The sequence below is a fragment of the Dromaius novaehollandiae genome, chromosome 16 (genome assembly GCF_036370855.1).
Source record: "Dromaius novaehollandiae isolate bDroNov1 chromosome 16, bDroNov1.hap1, whole genome shotgun sequence".
Taxonomy (NCBI): Eukaryota; Metazoa; Chordata; class Aves; order Casuariiformes; family Dromaiidae; genus Dromaius; species Dromaius novaehollandiae.
In genome coordinates, this window is record NC_088113.1 from 12304015 (window position 1) to 12325812 (window position 21798).

General features: G+C 52.6%; 1 protein-coding gene across 1 annotated transcript; it reads right to left on the reverse strand.

Moving 5' to 3' along the window:
- Positions 1 to 290: 290 nt before the first annotated feature.
- LOC112982900 (opsin-5-like) lies at positions 291 to 12392 on the reverse strand. Its single transcript, XM_026099632.2, has 5 exons — positions 12305 to 12392; positions 9657 to 9819; positions 8273 to 8400; positions 5784 to 6112; positions 291 to 4110 (listed from the first exon to the last, which is right to left on the reverse strand). Exons 1-5 carry the CDS (start codon positions 12390 to 12392, stop codon positions 3541 to 3543), a joined length of 1278 nt encoding a protein of 425 aa, XP_025955417.2. The 3' UTR covers positions 291 to 3540.
- Between the last annotated feature and the right edge of the window lie 9406 nt (positions 12393 to 21798).

A 21798-nucleotide genomic window follows, 5' to 3' on the forward strand; every position in this document is an offset into this window, starting at 1 on the left:
CCACGTGCCCCCCGCGGTGCCACTCCATCGGGTTTCCCTGCCCCTGCCCGAGAGCAGCCCTGGTCCCGGGTGCGGATCCGGCTGCTGCCTCGGCAAACGCATGGCTGCGGGTGCCCGCGGACGCTGCAGGCGCCCTGCAGCTGGTCCTGCTCTGCATGGCCCGGCACGGAGGCATTTCAGCAGGGCCCGGGCTGCAACACCGAGCAGAGCTCGTAGGAGCCAGCCCAAATGCCCGGGCTCCCGCGGCCAGCTTTGGAAGAGCAGATAACAAAACTGTGCGTGGGGGGATCAGACTGCCTTCACCTCTCCATCTCAGGGTATTTGCTCCACCCTTCCTTCTCTCCGGCTCTGCAGCTCTTCCAAGGCATCTTCCGGAGCAGCCGGGCAGGTTAGCGGGCCTGGCCAGCAGGCAGGCTCGCTTCTGGAAACAACTTTCATTTGATCACATTAATTTTCTGTCCTTTCGTCTCACTTCAGCTGGAGCTTTCCTCTGGGCGTTATCACACTGGTGGAGGGAAGCCGTATTGGAGGTGGATGAGTTCACTCCGTGGGAACACACACAGGTCCATCTCGCAGACAGCCGAAATCCAGCGGAAAATCAGCAGAAAACCTCTGCTGGTGCACAGATGCGATAGCTCTGCTGCCTGTGCAGAGCACAGCTCCCCTTGCACGACTGTGCGACGAGCTTTCCTCCCTTATCCCATGGCCGTTCTTAGCCTTAGACATTTTGGGCGCTGCTGGATAAACTCTGCGGATGGGGGCACAGCGTGGAGGAGCGAGCGTCGGAGCGAAAGCCCAGGGCTGGGAGGTGAGAGGGAAGAGCCTGGCCCGCGTCCTCGGCCCTGCACTGCCTCGCCGTGTCGTCTTCGGCAAGTGACTTACTCCTGGTGCCGCCACTTCCCTGTCCCTGTAATGCAGAGAGGGCGCCAGGGCAGCTGCTGCTTTCCAGGGATTGGTATGGACAACGGTCCCCCTTCCCGGTCAGCACGTTGGTGGGTTAGTGCTGCTCCCCGCGGCACGGCTTACAGCAGCGCTGGTCCCTGCCTGGTGCCTCTCCGGCTGCAGGGAGGAAGGCAGCGTGCACGAGATTGCGTTTTCCCCACCTCTGCTACCAACCCTTCCCGCAACCTTGAGTATGCCCGTCCATTTTTCTGGGTAAGATCAACCTTTCTCACCGCTCTGCGACAAAGCAGAGGCCTCCTGTGAAGCAAAACCAGCTCCTTTCGTGATGGGATGTGCTGCCCCACCAGGGGCATGTGCAAAAGCTCGGTGCTCCAGACACTGCTCGGGGCGGGAGGACGAAAGCACCGGGGTTGGGCAATGCAGTCGCCTTCTTGGACCGGCTGCCGAGCACCTGCGCGAGCCCTGAGCCCGCGGCCCTCGCGTGGGGTCTCTGGGTGGGGACAAGAAGTGCTTCTTTCTGCATCGGCTCATGCCACAAACCGATCTGCACGGCAGCAGACTGAAGCGGGATAGCTGGAGAGAAATTTGGAAACATGCCGCATGTCCACCTTGGAGAACGGTGTGGAGGGCAGGTGAGGAGCATCTCCACAGCCTCTGAGCAAGGGTGCCGGCGGCGCTGCCGGTGGGTGCTGCGGCCAGGCGCTGCCTCCATCAGCCTCAGCAGCCCCTCTCCAGGCCCGGCCCGGGGCGTCAGTCCAGCTCTGCAGCCTGACACTGCTCATAAATGGAGGAGAAAATACTTGGGCGCTTTGGGGCATCACAGTCATCGCAGAGGTGCCTCCCGTTGCTAGTAGCCCCTCACCCAGGCGAGGTAAGACATTATCAGAAATATTCATTTGTTTGTTTTTGTGAAAGTGCTCAGAGCAGGGAAGTGAGGCGAAGAAGAGGACGTGCAACCTCCTCGCGGCTGCACCCGCCGCAGCTGACCCTGGCCGAGGAGGCCTGCTGGGGCAGGTGACTCGCAGCCCTGGGCTTGCATGAAAGTAACAGGAGTCAAGACAAGGGGGAATTCTTGTTTCTTAAATTTAGTTTCAACTGCGCTTGCTGAATTTAACATTTCTAGAAGCAGTTCCGGTACTTCTTTTATTTTTGCTGTAGGTATCAGCCGGTCTCCTGATCCTCAGCAGTCCCACCAGCACCAGAGGCCCTGCCTGACCCCCACAGCAGGCTGCAAGGCCCGCGCGCCCGCCCTCGCTCACCGGCCGCGAGGTTGCCCTGTGCAGAGCCTCTCTCGAATGAGGGAACGGTTTGCTTTAGCAAGGTGGCCTTCAACACTGGGTGTCAAAATCTAAGAACTGTGAAGAAACTGGTCTTAGCTGTTCTCCTCCAGCTACTTTTATGGTTTTTCTGTCTCAGTCTGAGCATTACATCCATCTTTCTTCTCATAGGCTGGGGCAGGATTTTGTTCCAAAATGCACTTTTTCTGTGCATCCAGATGGCATACCACGTTCCCTGCATATCGTTTTCTCTTGCTCCTTGTCTGCTCAGCTGCTCTGAGAACCAAGTCCTACAAGGTCTCGACAATGTTTTTCACTGCCCGCAGCATCGCAGCTGCTTTGCAGCACTGCTTCGGTCCACCCCGGGATGCTCTGCTCAGCTCGTCCTCCCAGTTTGCTTTATGCTCTGTGCCATGGTACCGCAACGGCCAGCTAGGCACCAGTTTGTGTCTTCCAAGTCTCGCAGCTGGATTTTCTTGGAGATGGTCTCAAAATGACACCTACAAGCTAACTGGCTGCTGTTTTCCAGGCACCTGGTCCCCTGCGTGATAGTGCAGATGCTGCAAGATGCCCTGGCTCCCCAGAAGCCAGGAGACACCCTAGGACCTCAGACCTGTCTCCAGGATGTTGCTCAGCCACAGTTTTGCCATTCCCTGCCTGAAGAGCAGTACCTGGGCCTGGTATTACTTGCACTGGGATTATTTTAACCCCAAATCCTTACTCTAAAGACAAGCTCCCATTTAGATGAAAAGGATCGTGAGGGGGCTGCACTCAAATCAAGGGAGTGGGGTAATCCAGCCCACACAGAGAGTGGTCTCTTGTGAGGTATATAAAAATACTTCATAATCCCAAGTGAGGTAGCTGAATGGCATTATCCCATTCCCAGGTGGGAAAGGATGTGATTAGCTGAGGCTGTAGGAGTTGGTGTTGGAGCTAGGATTGCCTGTCAGGGCTCCCAGGCCCCTACCCTCTGTGCTAGACACAGTTTCTTAAGATGACCAAGCTCATACTTGGCCATCAGAGCACCAGGATGGAAAAACAAAGGCCAAGGGCCCTGAGAGCAAACAGCAGTAGAAACTGCAGCCTGGAATTGCACCCTAGCCAGATTTCAGGCACTCGGGGTCTATTTTTTTTTTTTGCAAGTGCAAATGATCGGCTCCAAATTGCAAGAGTGAAACTAAAAGGAGAGGCAGGGCTGGTCCTAAATTTTCATGTCACTTAATATGCAGAATGTGCTTGGGACCTATCAGATACATAGATGAGAGAAATGTTGCATTTGGAATATTTTTTTCAATATGCTGCCAAGACAGAGCCAGGTGCCAAAGGCCCTGGAGCCTGGGCACTGCGGGGCTCTGAGCGCTCAGAGCAGGTCTTTCATGATCTCTGAAGGCAGGACTTCACCTGCTACATTGGCAGCACCCAGGCCTGACCTTTTCCTTGTAACCAGCACCATGACCTGCACGGTCCTCTTCAGGCCAGGCTGGCAAGCAGACCCATCGCTCAGGATAGCCAGGGGAGCGGGCCTGGATGAAGTGTCAGGGGTCTGGGAGAGTTTGTAGCACTTGGGGTAGTTACTGAAACATTCAAAAGTGTCGTGGCAATTTCTGCAGGCCCCGCGGTGGTCGCCGAAGCCGGGGGAGAAGCACGTCCTGCCGTCTCTGGGCTGCAGGGAGACGCTCGGGCACCCGCAGCAAAGGATGGTGCGGATGGCCTGGAGGAGCAGGATGTCTTTGGAAAGGAACTTCTGGAAGTTGGGCTTGAAGAGCAGATACACCAGGGGGTTGTAGAGCGTTGAGGACTTGGCAAAGACAGCCGACAGCACGAAGGCCAGCGCCGGCACCTGGCTGGCATCTCCGAAGGCTGCCCACAGGGCAACGATGGCATAAGGGGTCCAGGCAGCCAGAAACCCCAGGCACACGGCAATGCTCAGCTGGAAAAGAAGGAGATGGTGGTGCCGTGAGCTTCCTGCAGCACACATGGGATGCTGACCCATCCCAAAAACCCACCCCAAGAAAGACAACAGCGATGTCCAGGCCTTCTGAATGCAAAGCCAAATGGTATGTCCTGCCCACATGGTGCTCAGGGCTTGGGATCAAACAGAAGCCGATATTAACAGGGGAATGCAAACTGGACTGCGTGTCCGGGTCCCCCGAACCAGACCCCATGTGTGCCTGTCTCAGTGTCCTTTCTCCTCCCCCAGCAAACCATGCAGTCCCAAGAGAGTTTCTGAGGAGGACCCATGCTGCCAGTCAGTGCTGGGATGTGCATGTCCATGCTGTTCCCTTTCCACCTTGTACCTTCTGTGGGATCCCTCCAGCGCTGCCACCCCGGCTGTGAGCTCAGGCAGAGGCTGCCCCTCCCCAGCTCCTCCCGCACCAGTGCTAGTTTTGGGGGACGGGGGGGTGCGGGAAGCGGCAACGTTAAACCAGCTGCACTGGAGCATCGGTCACATCGGATGTCAGAGCAGCGAGGCAGCACGGCACAGCGTGGGCGGATCAGCCTGCGGTTGGATCATGTCCTGTCTCGCCTGGGAAACGCGGGAGAGGGGCACGAGACACCCAGACGCCTGACTACAAAAGGCCTTTGGGAACAGCCCCCCTGTCAGACTCCAGCAGCTTTTAGGCATCACCCAAAATCCCTCCTGTAATCTGTGTACCAGGGTGCAGGCTGACCAAAAGGCACAGGACGTGGACCGTGCTCAGACCCCCATCTTCTAACCACACACACGTTTCCTTCGAGGCTAGGCTTGCAAGCTGTTTTCTTTCTTTTCTTTCTTTTTTTTTTTTTTTTAAAAGGGTATCAACCTTTTTGACACATCCTTGGTAAATTATAGTATTAGCTCATAGTCTGGAGAACAATGAGTCATGAAAGCTCTTTTTATGATCTCTTCCAATGTAATTTAAAATGAGAACTCCACTTGATGGCTTTAGACGAGGAGAAACGTGTTATTATGAAGACTGATATAAACACCTGGAGAACTCATCCAGGACAGTGAGCGCCACGTGTTTGCAGGAGTCCTGTCGTGGTAGCAAAGCCTCTGCACGTGGGGGCTCGTCACCCCCAGCTAGCGCTGGATACAGCGAGCAAGACCCCAGCATCGTCATGCATCGCCTCCAGGAACCACAGGCGAAGGTGTCCCGGCCACCCTGGCTGCATAATAAGCAGCAAACGCATTTCCCGGCTGGCCCGGGCAGGTCCGGGAACAGGCCGTTACGCTGCTGCCACGGGCTGTGCAGGAAAAGCTAAGCTTTGGATTCATAAAACAAATCACACCTTCAGATGAGCTCTCTCTTCTCCTTCCTCTCCTGCCTGTGCCTAGCGAAGGGCAGAAGGGGTGACACAGCCGCAGGCAGGAGCGTTTGTTACCCATCCAACGAGAAAACTTCCACGCTATGCGGTTTGGCCCCCTTTTAGGAAGGGGAAACTGATGCCAGGGCTCGACTCGCCTTGCGTCCTGCAGGGACGCTCGGGGCCCGGCGGGGAAAACCCGCGTCCCTCGGGGGCGGCACCCTCCCCCCGCGGCTTCGCCCCCGAGCGTGGCCCCGCCGCGGCACCGGCCCCACGCGACGGGCGCTGCCCCGTGCCCGCCCGCCCGGCCCCTACCTTCACGATGAGGCTGTGCACACCGCCGGCCTTGCTCTGCGGGGACACGTGCTGCTGCACGGCTCGGCGGGAGCCCTTCACCGTCCACAGGATCAGCGAGTAGGAGACGAGGATGAGGAGGCAGGGGAGGAGGTAGCAGAAGATGAAGAGGGCCAGGATGTAGAGCACGGCCTCTCTGTTGGAGGCTTTCCACGTGATGCAGCAGGCGGTCCCGTAGGGCTCGGGCCCGTAGCTGCCCCACTCGGCCAGCGGGGCGGTGGCGAACAGCAGCGCGTAGGCCCAGACGCACAGCAGCAGGACGCCGGCGTGCGAGGGAGAGAACTTGTTGCCTGCAAGAGAGTGACGGGGTGAGGAGGGTTCCCGGCGGGGGGGCTCCCTGGGGCGCCCTGCCCCGGCACGGAGGCGAGGGCTGGCGGGGATGCAGCCTGCGGGGGCCCGGGCAAGGAGCCGGGGACACGGAGCAACGCGCAGAGTCGCCTCAGGTTGCACAGCACGGGCCAGCATCAACGCTGAAGCCTTTCTCAGCTTCTGGAGTAACTGCCAGAAGTAGCTGTCGCTGCTGCAAGAGCAGGGCCTGGGAGGCGAGCGCAGAGGGGACCCGCAGCCCCGCGAGCTGCCTGCGTGCCGTGGAGGGGCGGCAGGCTGGCAACAAGGGGGAGAGCCGGCTCGGGGGCTGCCGAGCCCCTCCCCGGCACGGCTGGCTGACGGGCTCTTCTCCCTCCGACAGGCCGAAACACCGAAGGAGGTGGGGGCTGCTGCGGCGGGGAGAGCAGGGCGGCGGAGCCTTCCCCTCCTGTCACTGCCCTCATCGCGGCTTCTCCCCTGAAAGCCACGCTGCAAAGAGTCTTTTTCTTTTTTTCCTTTTTGTCCCAGGCGCCATCAAATGCAAAACCCTCCACCCTCCTAAGGGCTCGCTATGAAGTGCTAAATCTTCTGACATCTGGAGGAATAAGGTTTTTCTTTGAAATGAAGCAATTAGAAATATGTTGAGGTTAGCCATTTCCGCACAGAACATACACAAGGGCGTTGCAGGGAGATAAGCCCAAAATGCCACACTGCCAAGTGCCAGACTGAGCTAGAGAGCAAAAACTTCACAGGGAAAAGCCACTAGCACCTGGGCTGCTTTTGAAAAGCCAGATTTAATTTTTATCTTTCCTTCCAGCTTTTTAGTGATCTCCTGAGATGTGCGTGCTGGTGGGTAACTGAGGTGACTCCGTTCCAGCGTTGTCCTTGCGGACAAACCACATTCGCGGCAGGTAGCAGCCAGGGCTCCACAAGCCGTACGGGGCCAGATGGGGAGGGAGTTTGGGGCTGGCAGCTTGACGGGGCGCTGGGTCACAGAAAGGGGTTCTCAGCGATGCGCACACTCCGCCTGATGGACTCGGCCTCGGCGGTTCTGCTACCAGCATCTGTGAGCAACGGGCTCGTCTGTGGTCTCCCACTGAGAGACACGCGAGAAGGCAGTTACAGGAGCATATGTCCTGGAGCCTTTGTCTGCAAAGCAGATTAACATCTATGGTTTCCAATTTTATTTCTGTTTGTGGTCTCTAAGCCCTAGCCTGTTCTGAAGGCACCTGGTGGATGGAAGTTTAGCAGTTGAACTGAGGAAATTAGGAAGCTCTGGCTAGGAGGAGTTATAAAAGTGTAAGGGACACTTCTGGGCTCTCCCACTTCTCAAACGCTCTCCGCCTTGCATGCCCCATACAAACGGCAGGTGCCCATCTAGGGGCCTCATCTGTACCCAAGCTTAGAGCCACAAACACTGGCATAAGCTCTGCAAACAAAGTTCAGGTGAAAATAGGTCTACAAAAGTGAGCTACAGCAAACTCAGACTTCCTGTATTAGTGATTTCAGGGAATTAAATACACTTGGCCTATGGTTCTTCTCCTGAAGGGCAGCACTGCTGCTGCATTACCGTTTCCACAGCAAGATGTGGGACAAGGGCAAGCTGCACTTCCATACACTTCCAGAGCATGGGAAGTGGAAGGCTCTCATGCAGCTTCCCAAATGCAGAGTCTGCTGTGGTCCGAGCTCACAACTGTGGACAGACTTTCAAAGCCCTGTGATCTGCCTTGCACTGCTCGAATCATCCTCTGTAATACAGCAGCTGGGACTTCTCTACAGAGGGAAACAACCCCTTTGACGCTATTCTGCATCATGCTTCTGACCGCCGGAGTGAGGCAAGCCCGGGAAGCAGTGACCGCTGTAGAGCCCTGCCCTCACATGCACATCCCTGGCACGGGCACAGGAGCCCCGAGCGCTCCTTTAATTGAGCTGGGTCTCCATCACCTCAAGCAGGTGGAGGGGGAAGATCATACAAGTGATAAAAGGCTCCCGGGTGTGCTGTACCAGTGTGTTAACTGGGAATAGGTTGCTCTGGGGCAAAGCTCTCCCCAGAGAGGCTGATCTGGCCTGTAAGAGGAGGAAGGAGAGTTATATTAACAGAGAGGGGTGTAAGTGTAGATCAGATAACACAGCCCAGCACCTACCATATGCTGGGTAACAGACCTTCAGGCAGCAAACCGTGCTGAGCACTGTCAGGCTGGTGAGGCTGCAGAGGCCAAACAACACCCCGCAGAAGGCATAGATGGTGCACATCACGTGGTTAAACAGCCACCTGCAAGGGAAAAAACACCAAGTAAATCAAGCTGTTCCCCTCTGCCCAGAGCAGCTAGCTGACATCTCCCACCACTCAGCTGTACATGAATTTTATCTGCAGTCCTCGCTTCGGAAAAATGCTGGGGTATTTCCCAGCCCGCTTTCACACCCACTGCCTGGCTGCAGCGAGCGCAGGGCTCCAGCTGCCACCACACATAGGAAGCAAAGCTGGCTGCACATGGGGAGGCTGCTCTGCCGCTGCAACAGGCTGCAACCATGCACAGGACTGTGGCCCTTATTTATTCCCCGGACATCGCAGGAACAGGCACAGATGGAGCCACTGAGGGTGGGAGCAGCCCTGATTCATGCAGGTGTGCACCCGTGCAGCGCCGGCGCTGTGTGGTGCTGCTGGGAAACCCAGCGTCCTGCCCGCCAGGGCCAAGCCACCCAAAGCAGCTGCACAGTACTTGCATGCTGCTTTTGCCAGCTGCAAGGAATCCACAGCTGCAGTTGGCACTTCTGGCCTGCTACTCACTGCAAAGCTCTTCAGCAGGGATGGTAACCACCACTAAACCCCTTTTAAAGATGGAGCACAGAGAAAGGAAATGACTTTCCCAAGGTTTGAAGGGGAGATGGGACTTTTAGGTTTCCGCTTTCATACCGCCTCCCTCGATGCAATGTGCCAAGGCAGACACTGCACACGATGGAAAGGGCTTGCATTAGCAGGGCAACAAGCCCTAGCCCCAGCCCAGGCCCTGCATAGACCCGGTGCTAGAGCATCGTGCTGCAAGTTTAGGTTGAGAATGGATCAGCTGTGTGGTTCTTCCACTTGTCTCCACTGAGTCTAGCCCAGAGCACCAGCTTCACTGCTGACAGTGGCAGGAGGGCTAAGCCTGGCTAGGGAGAGGATGTGCTGTCTGCAGCAAGTCTGAACGACAAGACAGAGGGACAGGGAGCAGCAAATCATCCCCAGACCATGCCCCAGCAGCCTGGCCCTGTGCCCTCTTGGGAAGGGAAGAGATAAGATGGCTCTTCTTGGGGGCAGCAACACACCTCAGAGTGTGATGCTCTCATGTCCTTAGTGAGGCTGGTGTGAGATGAACGTCTGTGCAGTTACCCAGTGTCCCCTCTCTCTGCCATCCACACCAGACTGATTCCTTGGGTCCCTCCAGCCCTATCCCGGATTTAGCCCTGTCAGTTTAGCCCATTTCTAGACAAGGTTTGCAAACCACATCCAGGGCCATCATCTAGCACAGAGCCTCTTCCACAAGGTACCTGTGTGCAAAGAAGGATGACGTGGCCAAAGGGAACAGGGTCACCGTCATGCTCAGGTCGCTGATGGCCAGGTTCACGATGAAGAATTCAGCAGGCTTCAGCATGGACCTCTTCCGATAAGCCACCAGCAGGAGCAGCGAGTTCCCAGAGAGTGACACAATGCCTGCAAAAAGGGCAAGGAGGAACAGTGCCTGTATGTAATAGCTCAACTCCTTGGGCAGCAGGCAGGCTACCCACGGCCCTGCCAGGCCTGGCTGTGTCCTGACCCCACGCTGGAGGAGGAAGAGTAGAGGGAGGGCATCCTCTCCCCAATTCCCATGGGAATAAGTGCTCCATCCCCCAGCTGATCAGGGACTAGGATATGCTGCAGAGCTGAGACACAGTCGCAGAGGACAGCTGAGGGATACTGGACCCACAAGCACAGCTAGGACTCAAGTCAGGCACCCTCAAGCAGGAGCGGGTTTTGCTCCAGGGGCAGCTGTAAACACAGGGATCAGGCACGATCAGTAAAGCTCCTCTCCACTCTAACACGACACCTTCTTCAATGGGATGGGGCACACACGGCAAGAAAGCAAGCAGGAAGATAGACCTGGGACTTTGCTGGCTGTCCAATTAGGTGGCTCTGTCTGCCAGCCCAGACTTCGCAGTGACACACCTGGCGATGGGCATATGCAGATAACCAGGCATTTTCTTCGTGGTGCCCTAATTCCTTTCCACAGTCACAGCTTGCCTTGAAACACATGGGGTGCCAAATAAGCAGAGCCAGGGCAGGAGCCAGGGTCTCCCTGAGCTGTCCTGGGAGCAAACACCAGAGCTGTTTGCAGAGGGTGGAAAGGGCTCCAGGTTCCCCCTCTGTGGTGTGGGATAAGGGCACCCATGGGACCTACGCAGATGTGTGAGCACATCTGGAGCTGCTTCCTCTCCCTGAGGAGATCCTACAGAGGCATTTGGAAGGAGGGTTGCAATAGGATGAAGCTGCAAAGGGCTCCGGGTGCAGGATCCGGTCAGACTCACTTCTTCCAGCTGGAAGGGGCAAGGGGGCCACTTCCTTCCAGCTAGATAAATAATGGGAGCTTTGTGTCATCGTTCCTCTGATGTGAGGCCAAGGAGCTTGGCCTGTTCATGTTTTTAATTTCTTCCTGGCAATGTCACTACTGTGAGTCTGCGTTGTCCAATATCACAGTAAAAAAATAAACAAGAAGAAAGGCATTATGAAGATCAAGGAAAATCCAGACTAAACATAGGAAGGCTTTTTGTTTGCTATTAATGTGTTTCAAACACTGGTGATTAAAATTTTATAACAAGGACTTGCTCTCTTTTTTAACGTAATTGTGCTTTCATTGAAAAGAGGTTTCTGTGTCCTCAGAGGGGGAATCTTTGATGCTGATGGGACAGGTTAGGTAGAACTAGAGTTTCTTCTTAAGGTATTCGGCTACAAATTAAATATTGTGGTAACAACTAGCTTCCAAAGCTGCTGAATGGGCAACACAAAAGTTCCTTTCATAAACAGGATGCCCACACAGGACCTGGCCAAATGCATGGCTTTGGAGGCTTTGGAGTAGCTGGAGGGTAGAGTATTGAGATGTTGTCCTTGTTCCCAGCCTCATGAGAAATTCTCCCACAGAGCTAGTCTGGCTCCTTCTTCACATGTGTGTCACAAATGTTTGAATAGCTTGATTATCTCCTAGGAGCTTTAGGTACCTATAGGATTACTGGCAGTCCCAGCAGGTGTGAGTCTTCTCTTGGGTAAGTGCATGCCTTGAGCTCCTCGTGTACATAGGCGAATGGTTGTCTGCCTTGGTGTGCTCATACGCATGGTCATCTGTGTACCAGCACGCAGTTCTGCTGCCTCTTGTCTGCCTGTCCTTGCATCCTCAAGGGTACGTGGGCTTGTTTGCAGGACTGCAACTGCATGGGGTGATTATTTGCCCTGGTTTTACTCATTGCATAACGAGTAAAGCAAAGAACCCATCCAACTACAATAGCTGGAGACCCTTCCTGGCACTGGTACCAAAAGACAAGGAGTCCTTTTGGTCCTTTCTGTTCCTTGCTAGTCTGAGCTGAAAAACTCTTCTGATGTTTGGGAGACAAATGCTTGGGGCTCAAAAGGTTTCTCCCTGCCCATCGTTTACTTCTGGCCCACATGAACCAGGGTTAGGCCTTCTCAGACCATGTCCTAACCCCTCCGTTTTGCCTGCTGGCTTTCAGATGCCAATAACTTCAAATCACAGGACAGTCACCAGCATCTTCTGCTGCATGTAAGGGCCAGCAGGACATTGAAATCATCTTTAATAGCCACAAAACTGGTAATGCTAATAGAGAGTCCCAATCTGTCTCACATGAGGTGGCTGCAGTAGGAGTTACAGCAGGTTCACCAAACATTGTTCTTCGACTTTCCAAATATTTAAAAATACAAATGGTACTGCAGGCCCTGTGAGAGGGGAATGTAGTCACCAAGCTTTGGCAAGATCACCCTTTCTGGTAATACGGGGAGGGCTAACGTGGGAATGGCCGGTGTGATTAATCTAGTAACAGCTGAATACTTCTGCGAAAGCATCAGTGACTGCAACAGGCCTGACATCTCTGACAAGTAGGCACTGGTGGTGCCCGCAGCACAGGAACAGGTATAACAGGCTGTCTTTCCTTACCAAAGACTAAATAGAGCGTGCCAAAAATCAGGTCTTCTCTCTCTGATAAGGTGGAGATGAACACTGAGGCGTTGGACGCATTTCCCATCTGCAAAGCAAGATACAAATACAAGCAAGCGTGACTTTTGGCTAATTAAGGAGCACTCTGCTCCCTCGTTCCCAGGAAGGACTGCTCTCAGACACCCTCCTGGCACCATGCTAGAACGAAGCCAGCAGTGCGCAACCACCCAGGCCCTGCGACTACAGGATGTTATTTAATTAATTCTGAGTGTAGCACTGAAATAACTGGCAGTGCAGGGGGCTGGTAATAGGATCAGGCTGGTAATCTCACTTGATTACTGCTTCTTTAATTACAGATTATACTGATTAGCATTAGCCTTTGGATCTAAATTTCCTTTGCAAGTCTTGGCCATGTGCTGACTGCAGCAAGCGCTGCATATTCGGACGTGGGGACTGGCTGCTCAGTGCTGAAAGCTTCGTTTCCAGCAAAGTCCCACAGCTCCTCCAGGCTTGCCCCTCACTTCCCTCGCGTGCCTCAGCCCCCTCCCTGCATTGGCATGTGCTGAGTGACACCAAGACATCCTGGATGGGTTTAATCAGTCACACAGACAGTAAAGAGATTCTGAAAACCTGAGCTTGGTGAGCTAACTGTGACTTAACCCGTAGGGACATGGGGAGTGTGGTGACAGTCACATCAGCAGAGAGACTTGGCCCAAACAGTCCTTGTGATGTGGCTGAGGCCTGTTCGGGTACCATCGAGACCACGGAGTAATTGCCTCTACTGTGAGACATGACATGCACGTGCAGAGAAAAGCCATGCAGACAACGGGGCTTAAATCAAACTATGACCCAGGAGACCCCACAGCTGGGGAAAGGAATTGTCACTGCTTCTGGCTGGTGCCCTTTTTCTTTCACTGTAACTAATCACTGTATCCATGCTGCTGGCAGGGCAGGCAGTGAAGAACTTGAGAGTGATCATGTGTATAACAAAAAAAAAGAAGATATAAAAAGTCATTCCCTTTCTTGGGGTGCCTGCCTAAATCATAGAGTTTTATCAGCCTAATTAGTTTCCCTGTTATTTCATGCAGCTGAGCCAAAGGTTCCCAAGTGCTTAGGAAGTTAATAGGGGGTAGTAGAGCAGAACGGCAGATGCATTTCAGCATATTCACTCCCTGCACTGATAACAAATAAATGGAAAAATATTTTGTTCAGGTGAAGAAAAAAGGAGAGGGGGTGAGAGAAAATAATGGTGTAATTATATGTTTCAGTAGCTGTTAGGTTGCTTCCCAAGATGTTTAATGCATGCATTACTCCTGCTTCTTTCGCTGAGGTCCTACCTGCACGCTGTGCGAGAACCGAGAACACCACCCTGCCGCAGAGCAATAAAACCACAGCTGTGGCGGGAGGGACGCAGCTGGGGCCAGCCTGGGCATGGTCAATGCTGAGAAGGGGCAGCACCAGCCTAGGGGCTGCTTATTCCTGCCCCATATTGCCTAGCCTTCATAGCGCCACGCCGGGAACTGGAAGAGGGAATTGATTTGGCCTTATGGGGAGGGGGTGAATAAAGATAATATTCCCAGCATGGTTCCCCCAGTGATCATCCCAGCACAACAGAGGGAGCATGACGGCACAGCTCAGAAACTCATCCCTTCATTTGGGATAGCTGCCCAGTGCTCGTGTGGGGAAAACCTGGTTGGAGGAGAAGGGCAGGGAATGAAAAGTGTCACTGGTTCAAACTCCGACAGGATCACAGTGGCGGTAAATGAGGAAGAAAGGGGCAACATGCCATGTGCATCTTGCTGCACCTGGCAGGAAAAAACAGCTGAGAAGACCTAGACATACACTAACCCTATGGAGGCTTCAAGCTTGAATTCCCAGAGCTCCTGGCTGCTGCCCTGCGGCTTGCTCAGACTGCACCTCTAGAGCAGAGCACAACTGGATCATTAGCTGACTTCTAACTGCTGCCTTTCCATCCAGCCATGAGACTGCCTAGGAGTTATCTAATGTGCTAACAGCCCTGGGAGATGGAGCATTTCTTTCCATGAGCACAACTGACACTGGATTTCACAAACAGAGCAACAACAAATTGTTATCTGTACCTAGGCAAAAATGCCCGCCTCACATCCAAAGCTGCATTCAGACAGATGGAGCTAATTACTTCAAGTAACAAGTAAATTATCTTTGAGTGTAAATGGATTTTAAGGCACTAATTGGTGTTAAATTGCCAAGAGATCCTGCCAACAGTTCTTCATTCTCTGTGTTATTGGCCCATGCAGCCAAACACCGATGGGCAGGGGTTTCTCCAGCCTGCTCCATGGCTTTCTTGGGTTAGCTTGGCACACAGCCTATGGGTGTTTACAGCTCACATAGGTTCACTGAGGACTAGCAAGTGGGACTATCTTTAGGATCTGATTTTAAGCAATCAAATGCTTTTATGATCAGATTATTCCCATTGGCCTGGTGCCTGACTACCATGAGTATGACAGAGTTGCCTCTGCGGGCCAGGTAGGATGCAAGTTAATTTAGTTAATGAGAGCTGCAATGGTCATTCATGGGTCTCATTTCACTGTGTTGAACTTCTGGCCTCCCTTCACAGTTCCTACTCCCCTAACGAAGAGCGGAGGTGGAGGACATCAGAGCTGGTCCATGCAGCCTGTCCAGGCAACACGTGCCGCACAGACGGAGGTGTTACACACCCTAGACAGAAGGAGCAACAGCAAGCTAGATTTTGGCGCGCTCTCTATAGCAGACACAGCCAAAGCCTTTGTGCTGCTGGCAAACTCCCACATCCTTGAGATGCATTTTGCCCAGGTTACTAGTTGGGCAGCTTGATGCAAATGTGATTTTAAATTAAGCTCCATTTACATCATCCTACTAAATTCAAAGAGGCTCTAAGGAACCTGTTCATTTTCCTCCTTCCACCACTGATTTATTGGCTTTTCTTGATGTGAAAGAGGCACTGCACTATCTTGAAATGGCCCGTCCTCCTGCCCGGGTCTGGAGTCTGTCTGTAGGACCACACAGACATTGTGAAGACTAATAGGCATAGCCAGATGATCTAACCACTTCTGTCGGGGCTTTCCAGCACAGAAGAGCTTCCTGGCCACAATCTTTCACTTAACTGAAATGACCACCACCGCTGATTATCTCAGGGATTTTTCCAGTCTTCTGTTATGCAAAACAAGGCACTCATTTAACAGCAGTGTGTGCTTCATGGAGAAACGAAACTCCGGCTATTAACAGCCAATGCAGAAGACGCTGCTAGCCCTCGGGGTTTGATGTGCGAGCACATATGAGAAAAGGTACCAATCAATGTAATTGTCCAGGCAGACTGTCAGCCACACAGATTAGCTGTCTCTCCTGCTCATAGTATTAGATTAGTAGTATTTCCTACTTGAACTTATCAAGTATCTCCCCTGTCTCGTTACCAGTATGTACAAATGCAATATAGCAACCTCACATACATCATTACTTGTATTTATGTATATGTGGTTTTGATATTTAGCCTTAAAAATTCAATCCCTGTTAAAGATTGCCTGCTAAAATATGTAAGAAAATATTAATATTTTCTACTGAGAGGCTTCCTACTTCAAACAGTATAGTACTGGTGTCAGTGCAGCAACCCAACTCGGAGGAGGAATTTTCCTTGCCAGCACACACGTTGCAGTTGCACACATGCCTGAGCTGCTTTTTTTGTGTGCTGCCCTGGCTAATGGACACTGCTTTCTCAGTTCTGTTTTGGCCCTGGGGTAGTCTTGGACCATTCAGACACATTTGAACATCCTCATTTGCATGATACAGTTCAGCTGCATCGATTTTCTTTTTAGAGCAAATATAATTAACAAGGTGCTTGCTCCACCCCCCTCTTACCCTCTCCCTATTCATCCTGGGCCTTTCCTGCCCGTATGCGAAGCAGAGGAATGAGCCCATCAGTGAGGCTCCACAACAGCAGAATCCATTCATGAGAAGGTTATTAGAAGTCACTGTGACCTCCATCCACTCACTTGGGCTTTGTAGCTGTTCTGGGCAGAGTGGAAACCCCCTGGCCATTCCTGGGTAATTGTCTACACAACATAATTACCAGGGCATGCAAGGTTGCAGCCTGAGCAGCAATGTGCAAGCTCTACTCTGAGCTCTGCCTAGTGGAAAAAAGATGTTTAGGAAATTATCCCAGCTCATATTAACTTGGGCAGCTGCATGCTAGTCCTCAGCCTGAGACAGGTAACCAGGAAATCCATTCGCTACCTGATCTTTTTGCACTTGGACCACACTAAAAGCATCTCAGAGTAACCAGGCAATGCCAGGCACCTTGAGGCTGTCCGTCTTCACCCTGGTCTGTGCTGGGCCTGTCTCTTAGCGGATGTTAAAAATCCCCTGTTGCTACCGGGGAGGCGGGTTGCCCAAGGGCCTCGGGCCTTCAGTGTACTCTCTCTGCCCGGAGAGGCTGCGGCAAGGAGCAGAGCTGCTGCTCTCCTGCAAGGTCACATCTCAGCACAAGTGAGGCTCTGGGCATTGAGGACACACTGCTCGATTTCGGAGAAATAGCAAATCATTTAGGAGGGGAGCATGGGGGCTCCAGGGATAGGAGAGGATTGTTTTATCTCTTTATAAATTGACCATTTCAAAAAATAGATGTTCCTAGATACCTGGTATTGACATGATGTGAGCCCCTTGCAAACACTCCAAGTGCTTTCACATCCAGGATTCAAGCTGAATTTCTCTCTTTATTGAGAGTTCAGTAGACACCTTAGTGCTGCCTTGGGATTTTCACTGACAATCTGGACTCATGGGAAATGAGTCCTGGAAATCCCTAACAGGAAAGAGGGAAACATTTCCCCATCTTTCTCCACCTGTTCCATGCAAATCTTGCCCCGGCCTCAAATCCTCACCGTATTAAGCAGTGGCTCACAAAGAATAGCAAAATAAATGGGGCTTGTGTTCAGGTTTTGTTTAAAACCTTGTGGGTCATTTTACCTTAGCCAAAAGCATAAATGGCTAACCTGGGCTTCAGTGCAAGACAATTAACCAGCTGCAAGAAAGACAACTAGACGATCTAAGGCTTTGACTGAAGGAGGCAAGTGGACTTGAACTGACAGAAAACTGCTGAAATTGTTAAAAATGCATAAAAACCAAGTGCTCTTCGCAATCTGCCCCAAAAAAGTCCCTCCTCAATGGTTCATCTTTCATCTTTTCTTATTCTTGCAATGCCAGTTTGTTAGTTTCTGATCTTTCAGTCTTCACAACCAAAGCTTTTTTACACCTAGATCATCAGAAAAGTTTTCTGATTAGGTTTCTCCATCACAAGAAAGTAAAAAAGGGTTGAGCCTAAGTTCTTCTTTTTTCAGGCCACTCTCTAAAAGGTTTCTGAAGAAATGGGCTTTCCTCCTTACCAGCACATGCAGGACCAGGCAGGGCAGGGTGACAACACTACCCTGATTCATATTCATAATTGTCAGGGTGAAAAAGCTGCTTCAGAGTATTTAATTTCACAGCTAACAAAAATCCAATCTCAGTGTGCTTTCTATGATGCATGTCCTCAGGAGCTCACCTCTCCTTTCCTTTTGTACCAAAGCATTTTAATTGATGCTAAGGTTCAACTTATTAGAAAAACACCAAGGTATCAGACTCACAGTACGGCAGTGTGGATGCAGAAAGGAGAGAGGAGATTTTGCTATATATTCATCAGCTTCTAAGTTTCTCCTCAGAATTTCTTCAGAAACTGACTCTGTCTTTCCCCTTAACCATGAACAGCTGAAGAATGGGCAGAGCACCCAAAGGCACACTTTGGATGAGTGCACGAAGATATGAACCTATGCATTTGAGATAAATGCATATAGCGCCAGGCAGTCAGCAGCTCTCTCTGTGGCACTGAGTTACAGCACTTGTTCACACAAGTGCCTTTGGGCTGGCTTGCCTTTCTGACCTTCTCCATATCCCCGTATGCAACGGGCAGTAAGGAAGGAACAGGCTGTTCCTGGTGATGAGAGCCACGTGACAGTGAAATCTCCACCAGTGAAGATGCCAGAGTGTCTCCCAGGAGCCACATCCAGGCATCTGGCAATGGCACCGGGAGCCAGATTCACCCTGGGAGCAATGCTGAGGCCCAGGAGAGTGAATCCAGCAGGGGAGGAGGTTGCTCAGGTGTGGGGCCCCGGCAGTCCCCCTTCCCCTACAGGTGGGGATGAGGAGGTAACACTCACGGTGAAGGGGCCCCTTGGGTTCGTCTCCTCCAGAGAGCACCATGGATGCTAAAAACTTCACAGCCCAGTGAAAATATCTCCCTTAGTCTCCCATGCTCTTTGGAGAGCAAAGAGTGTCCATGGTACAGGGACAGGTGATTTATACCTCCCTCTACCAGCTTGAGTGACTTCGGCCCCAAGAATGACAGCCTTCATTAACCTAATTGGAAATAACCTTTCTTTAGGGCTCAGCAAATCATTCCTGAAATTCTAATAATGCGCAGTTCTTCTCCAGGCCGTATTTCACTCTTCCTCAAGAGCCCTTGGAAGGACACTTGCTGAATATGGTACAGCACACTGCACGTCTGAGACGCTTCAGCAAAACGTAGATGTACTAAGAATATAGAGCCTACCAAGAAAGGAAGAGAAATAGGAGGGTCATACAACTGCACTGGAGACAAGCAGACAAGACAAGGCCCAGCGTAAACAGTCTGGAATTAGCTGTTCTTGTTCCTCTGTGTGCATGCATACACGGCAAAGGAAGCAGAGAACTGGCACTCCCTGCAGGACTTTATTTCCCTCAGATCCCTGGCAGGTCTCCATCCTGCAATATATCAGGGCAGCTACAGGTGTCCTGTGAAATCGAGCTGGCAAAAAGTAATGGCAATCTGGAGGAGATGAACTTGTATTTCTGATATATCACTTGGTATAGGCCTTATTTTTATGGTTGTGCCTGAGGTATTTGTAAAACACACATCTCTCATTGCAATGGAGAAAATGATAAGGATGCATCTCTTGCACTGATAGATATGCTGATGTCATTGACACATGGACTATAAATCAGTTTTACAGAAATATGGAGAGCTACCATTTTTATGTCTGAAAGCAAACCATAAAGTACATCTTGTAAACTTACCTTAGCTGGACGCAGCATGCACAAGCAAGTGAAACTAGAATCAGTCTAAAAACTATTGCAAAAATATCAAAGACTTTCCCATGTTGTTTTTGTCGTGAGCTCATAAAGCCTTTCCTCTCCAGAAAAATTAGAAGATGGTGCACTTGTCTGAGCTCAGCTATGTGGAGGATGCTGGGACCTTTTCACACATGGTCCCAGGATGTGTTTATGTGGGTCTTGACCCTTTGATGTGTGGTCTCTGTTGAAACAAGGCAGTATATCACCTATGTCTTTGTAGAAGCATTACCAAGGTTACAGACCTATTCTTGTTCACCTTGTCTGCTGGAAACCAGTGCAAAGGACTCCCTCTCTCTGTGAGATGCTCCCTTGGGTGAGTATGTTGTTGAGGGAGAAGTTTGCACATCCCTTCATCTGCATTGTAATATGTAGTGGAGAGACTTACAAGCTTACATCATACAGGTACTAAATACATTCACAGGCATTTCTGACAGAAATGGCTACTAAGGTTTTGTTCCATCTCAAAAACATTCAGAAAACTTGACTATATTCAGTCAAGACTAAATGCTCTTTACCTCCTCTAGGCGGGACTTCAGATGAGAATGTCTCATCAGAAGAAGGCAGCCCTTTGAAATCAAACTGCTTGGACACGTAGTCTTTGGGCATACAAAGCTGCTGTTGAATTTGATTTAAGCTCCATTGCTCAGACTCTGTTCTGAGAAGAGACAGACTGTGAAAGCTCCTTTCCCCTCAATTTAATCAGACTTCAAAATGAGATGAAGTTTTCCAAGCAGCTGCTGCCACAGGAACACTACCAGGAAGCCCTCATATTCTACGCCTCAGAGCCTTTCCTCGTGTCCACAAGAAGAATCAAACCTAGACCTACATTCAGAATAGAGAGAGACAACATCCTCTGCCTGTATCTGGCATCTGTGCATGTGGGAGGAGGCTGACACAGCTGGACCGGCCTGATCAGATGCACTCCTATTGTCTACCTGAAAAAGCTTACATTTTATTGCATATCATTGTTGTTTTTTGCCCTTTTCCTCTAAAGACTTTGACAGTCGCTTTTCTCCAGCCAATGTGCTACAAGCCCAGAGCCTGTCTTGGAGAGGAGGAGGAAATCTGATGAGCCTAGAAACTCAAATGACCTCCAGTCTCTTTCAATAGCAAATACCAGGAATTGATTTCTGTGACTCCTAGCACAGGAGAAGCTTAGACACTGACAAGCTAGGAAGCCTGTTCACCTGCCTAACAAATAAAGCAAACCATGAAAAGTCATAGAAGAGCAGAACAGCATAGCTGAGTGACTGCTCAGTATCTGAAGGACAGATTGCAGAGTGTAAGGAAAGGCAGCTCTCAGTCCCCCACCCCTAAATCACTTTGCAGAGTGCAGAGTTTTCAAAACTGTGTTGGGGCTGCCCATCCCCATATGTTCTACACAAAACAAGTCTTCTATCTCTCTATTAGCTACCTAGGACTCTTGCAAGCCCCTTTCAGAGGGGTACAAAGCCACTTCTCCCATCACAAGTGCACCCCGCCCCCCCCCCCCCCCCGAAGCGCTCAGTGAGATGCATCACTTAAACATTTGCACCAGTACCCACTGTTGCCCAGACGGGGAGCAGGGACACACACCCAGGGCTGGGACTGCTGGTCCCCCACGCCCGCCCCAAGGTGCACACTGCCCCAGTGTTGTGCTCTAACACTCCTCCGGGGAAGAGTGTGTCTCACACAGCTGCGCGCACACAGCTAGTGCGGCTGGGCTCCCTGCCCTAGCATACGTCCCACACCCGGAGCTGGGGACGCTCATGGGGACTGTGCCCTCCCCATCCCCTGCGCTGGGGCTGCTCAGGGGGACTGTGCCCCCACGCCCGGGGCTGGGGACACCTGGGGCTACACTTTGCCCCCAGGGCTGGGGAGGCTGGGGGGCCACACATCCCTCCCAGGGCTGGAGGTGCTCGGGGCAGTGTCTCCCCCCGGGGCCGAGGATGCTGGGGACAGCGCGCCCCGGGGGCAGGGGTGCTCGGGGCCGCGTCTCCCCCCTCCCCGGGGCCGGGGACGCGCGGGGCAGCACGTCCCCCCGGCCGGGCGCCCCTTACCTTTCCCGGAGGGAGCCCGCCGCAGCCCCTCAGCCCGGCCGCTCCGCTCTCCGCCGCCAGAAACTTCCCGGGGCTCCCGCGGCGCCCATGGCTGCGCTGCGGGGCTGCGGCGGCGGCGCGCAGGGTCCGCGCCCGCGGGAGCGCGGCGGCTGCGGCCGCGGCTCAGCACCGGCGGCCGCGGACAGCTCCGCTCCCGCCGCGCCGCGCCGCCGGGGCCGGGAGCGCCGGGGCTGTGCCCTGCCCGCGGCGCTGGGCTCGGGGCGCCCTCCCGCCGCCCCGGCAGCGGCTCCCTGCTCTCGTCCT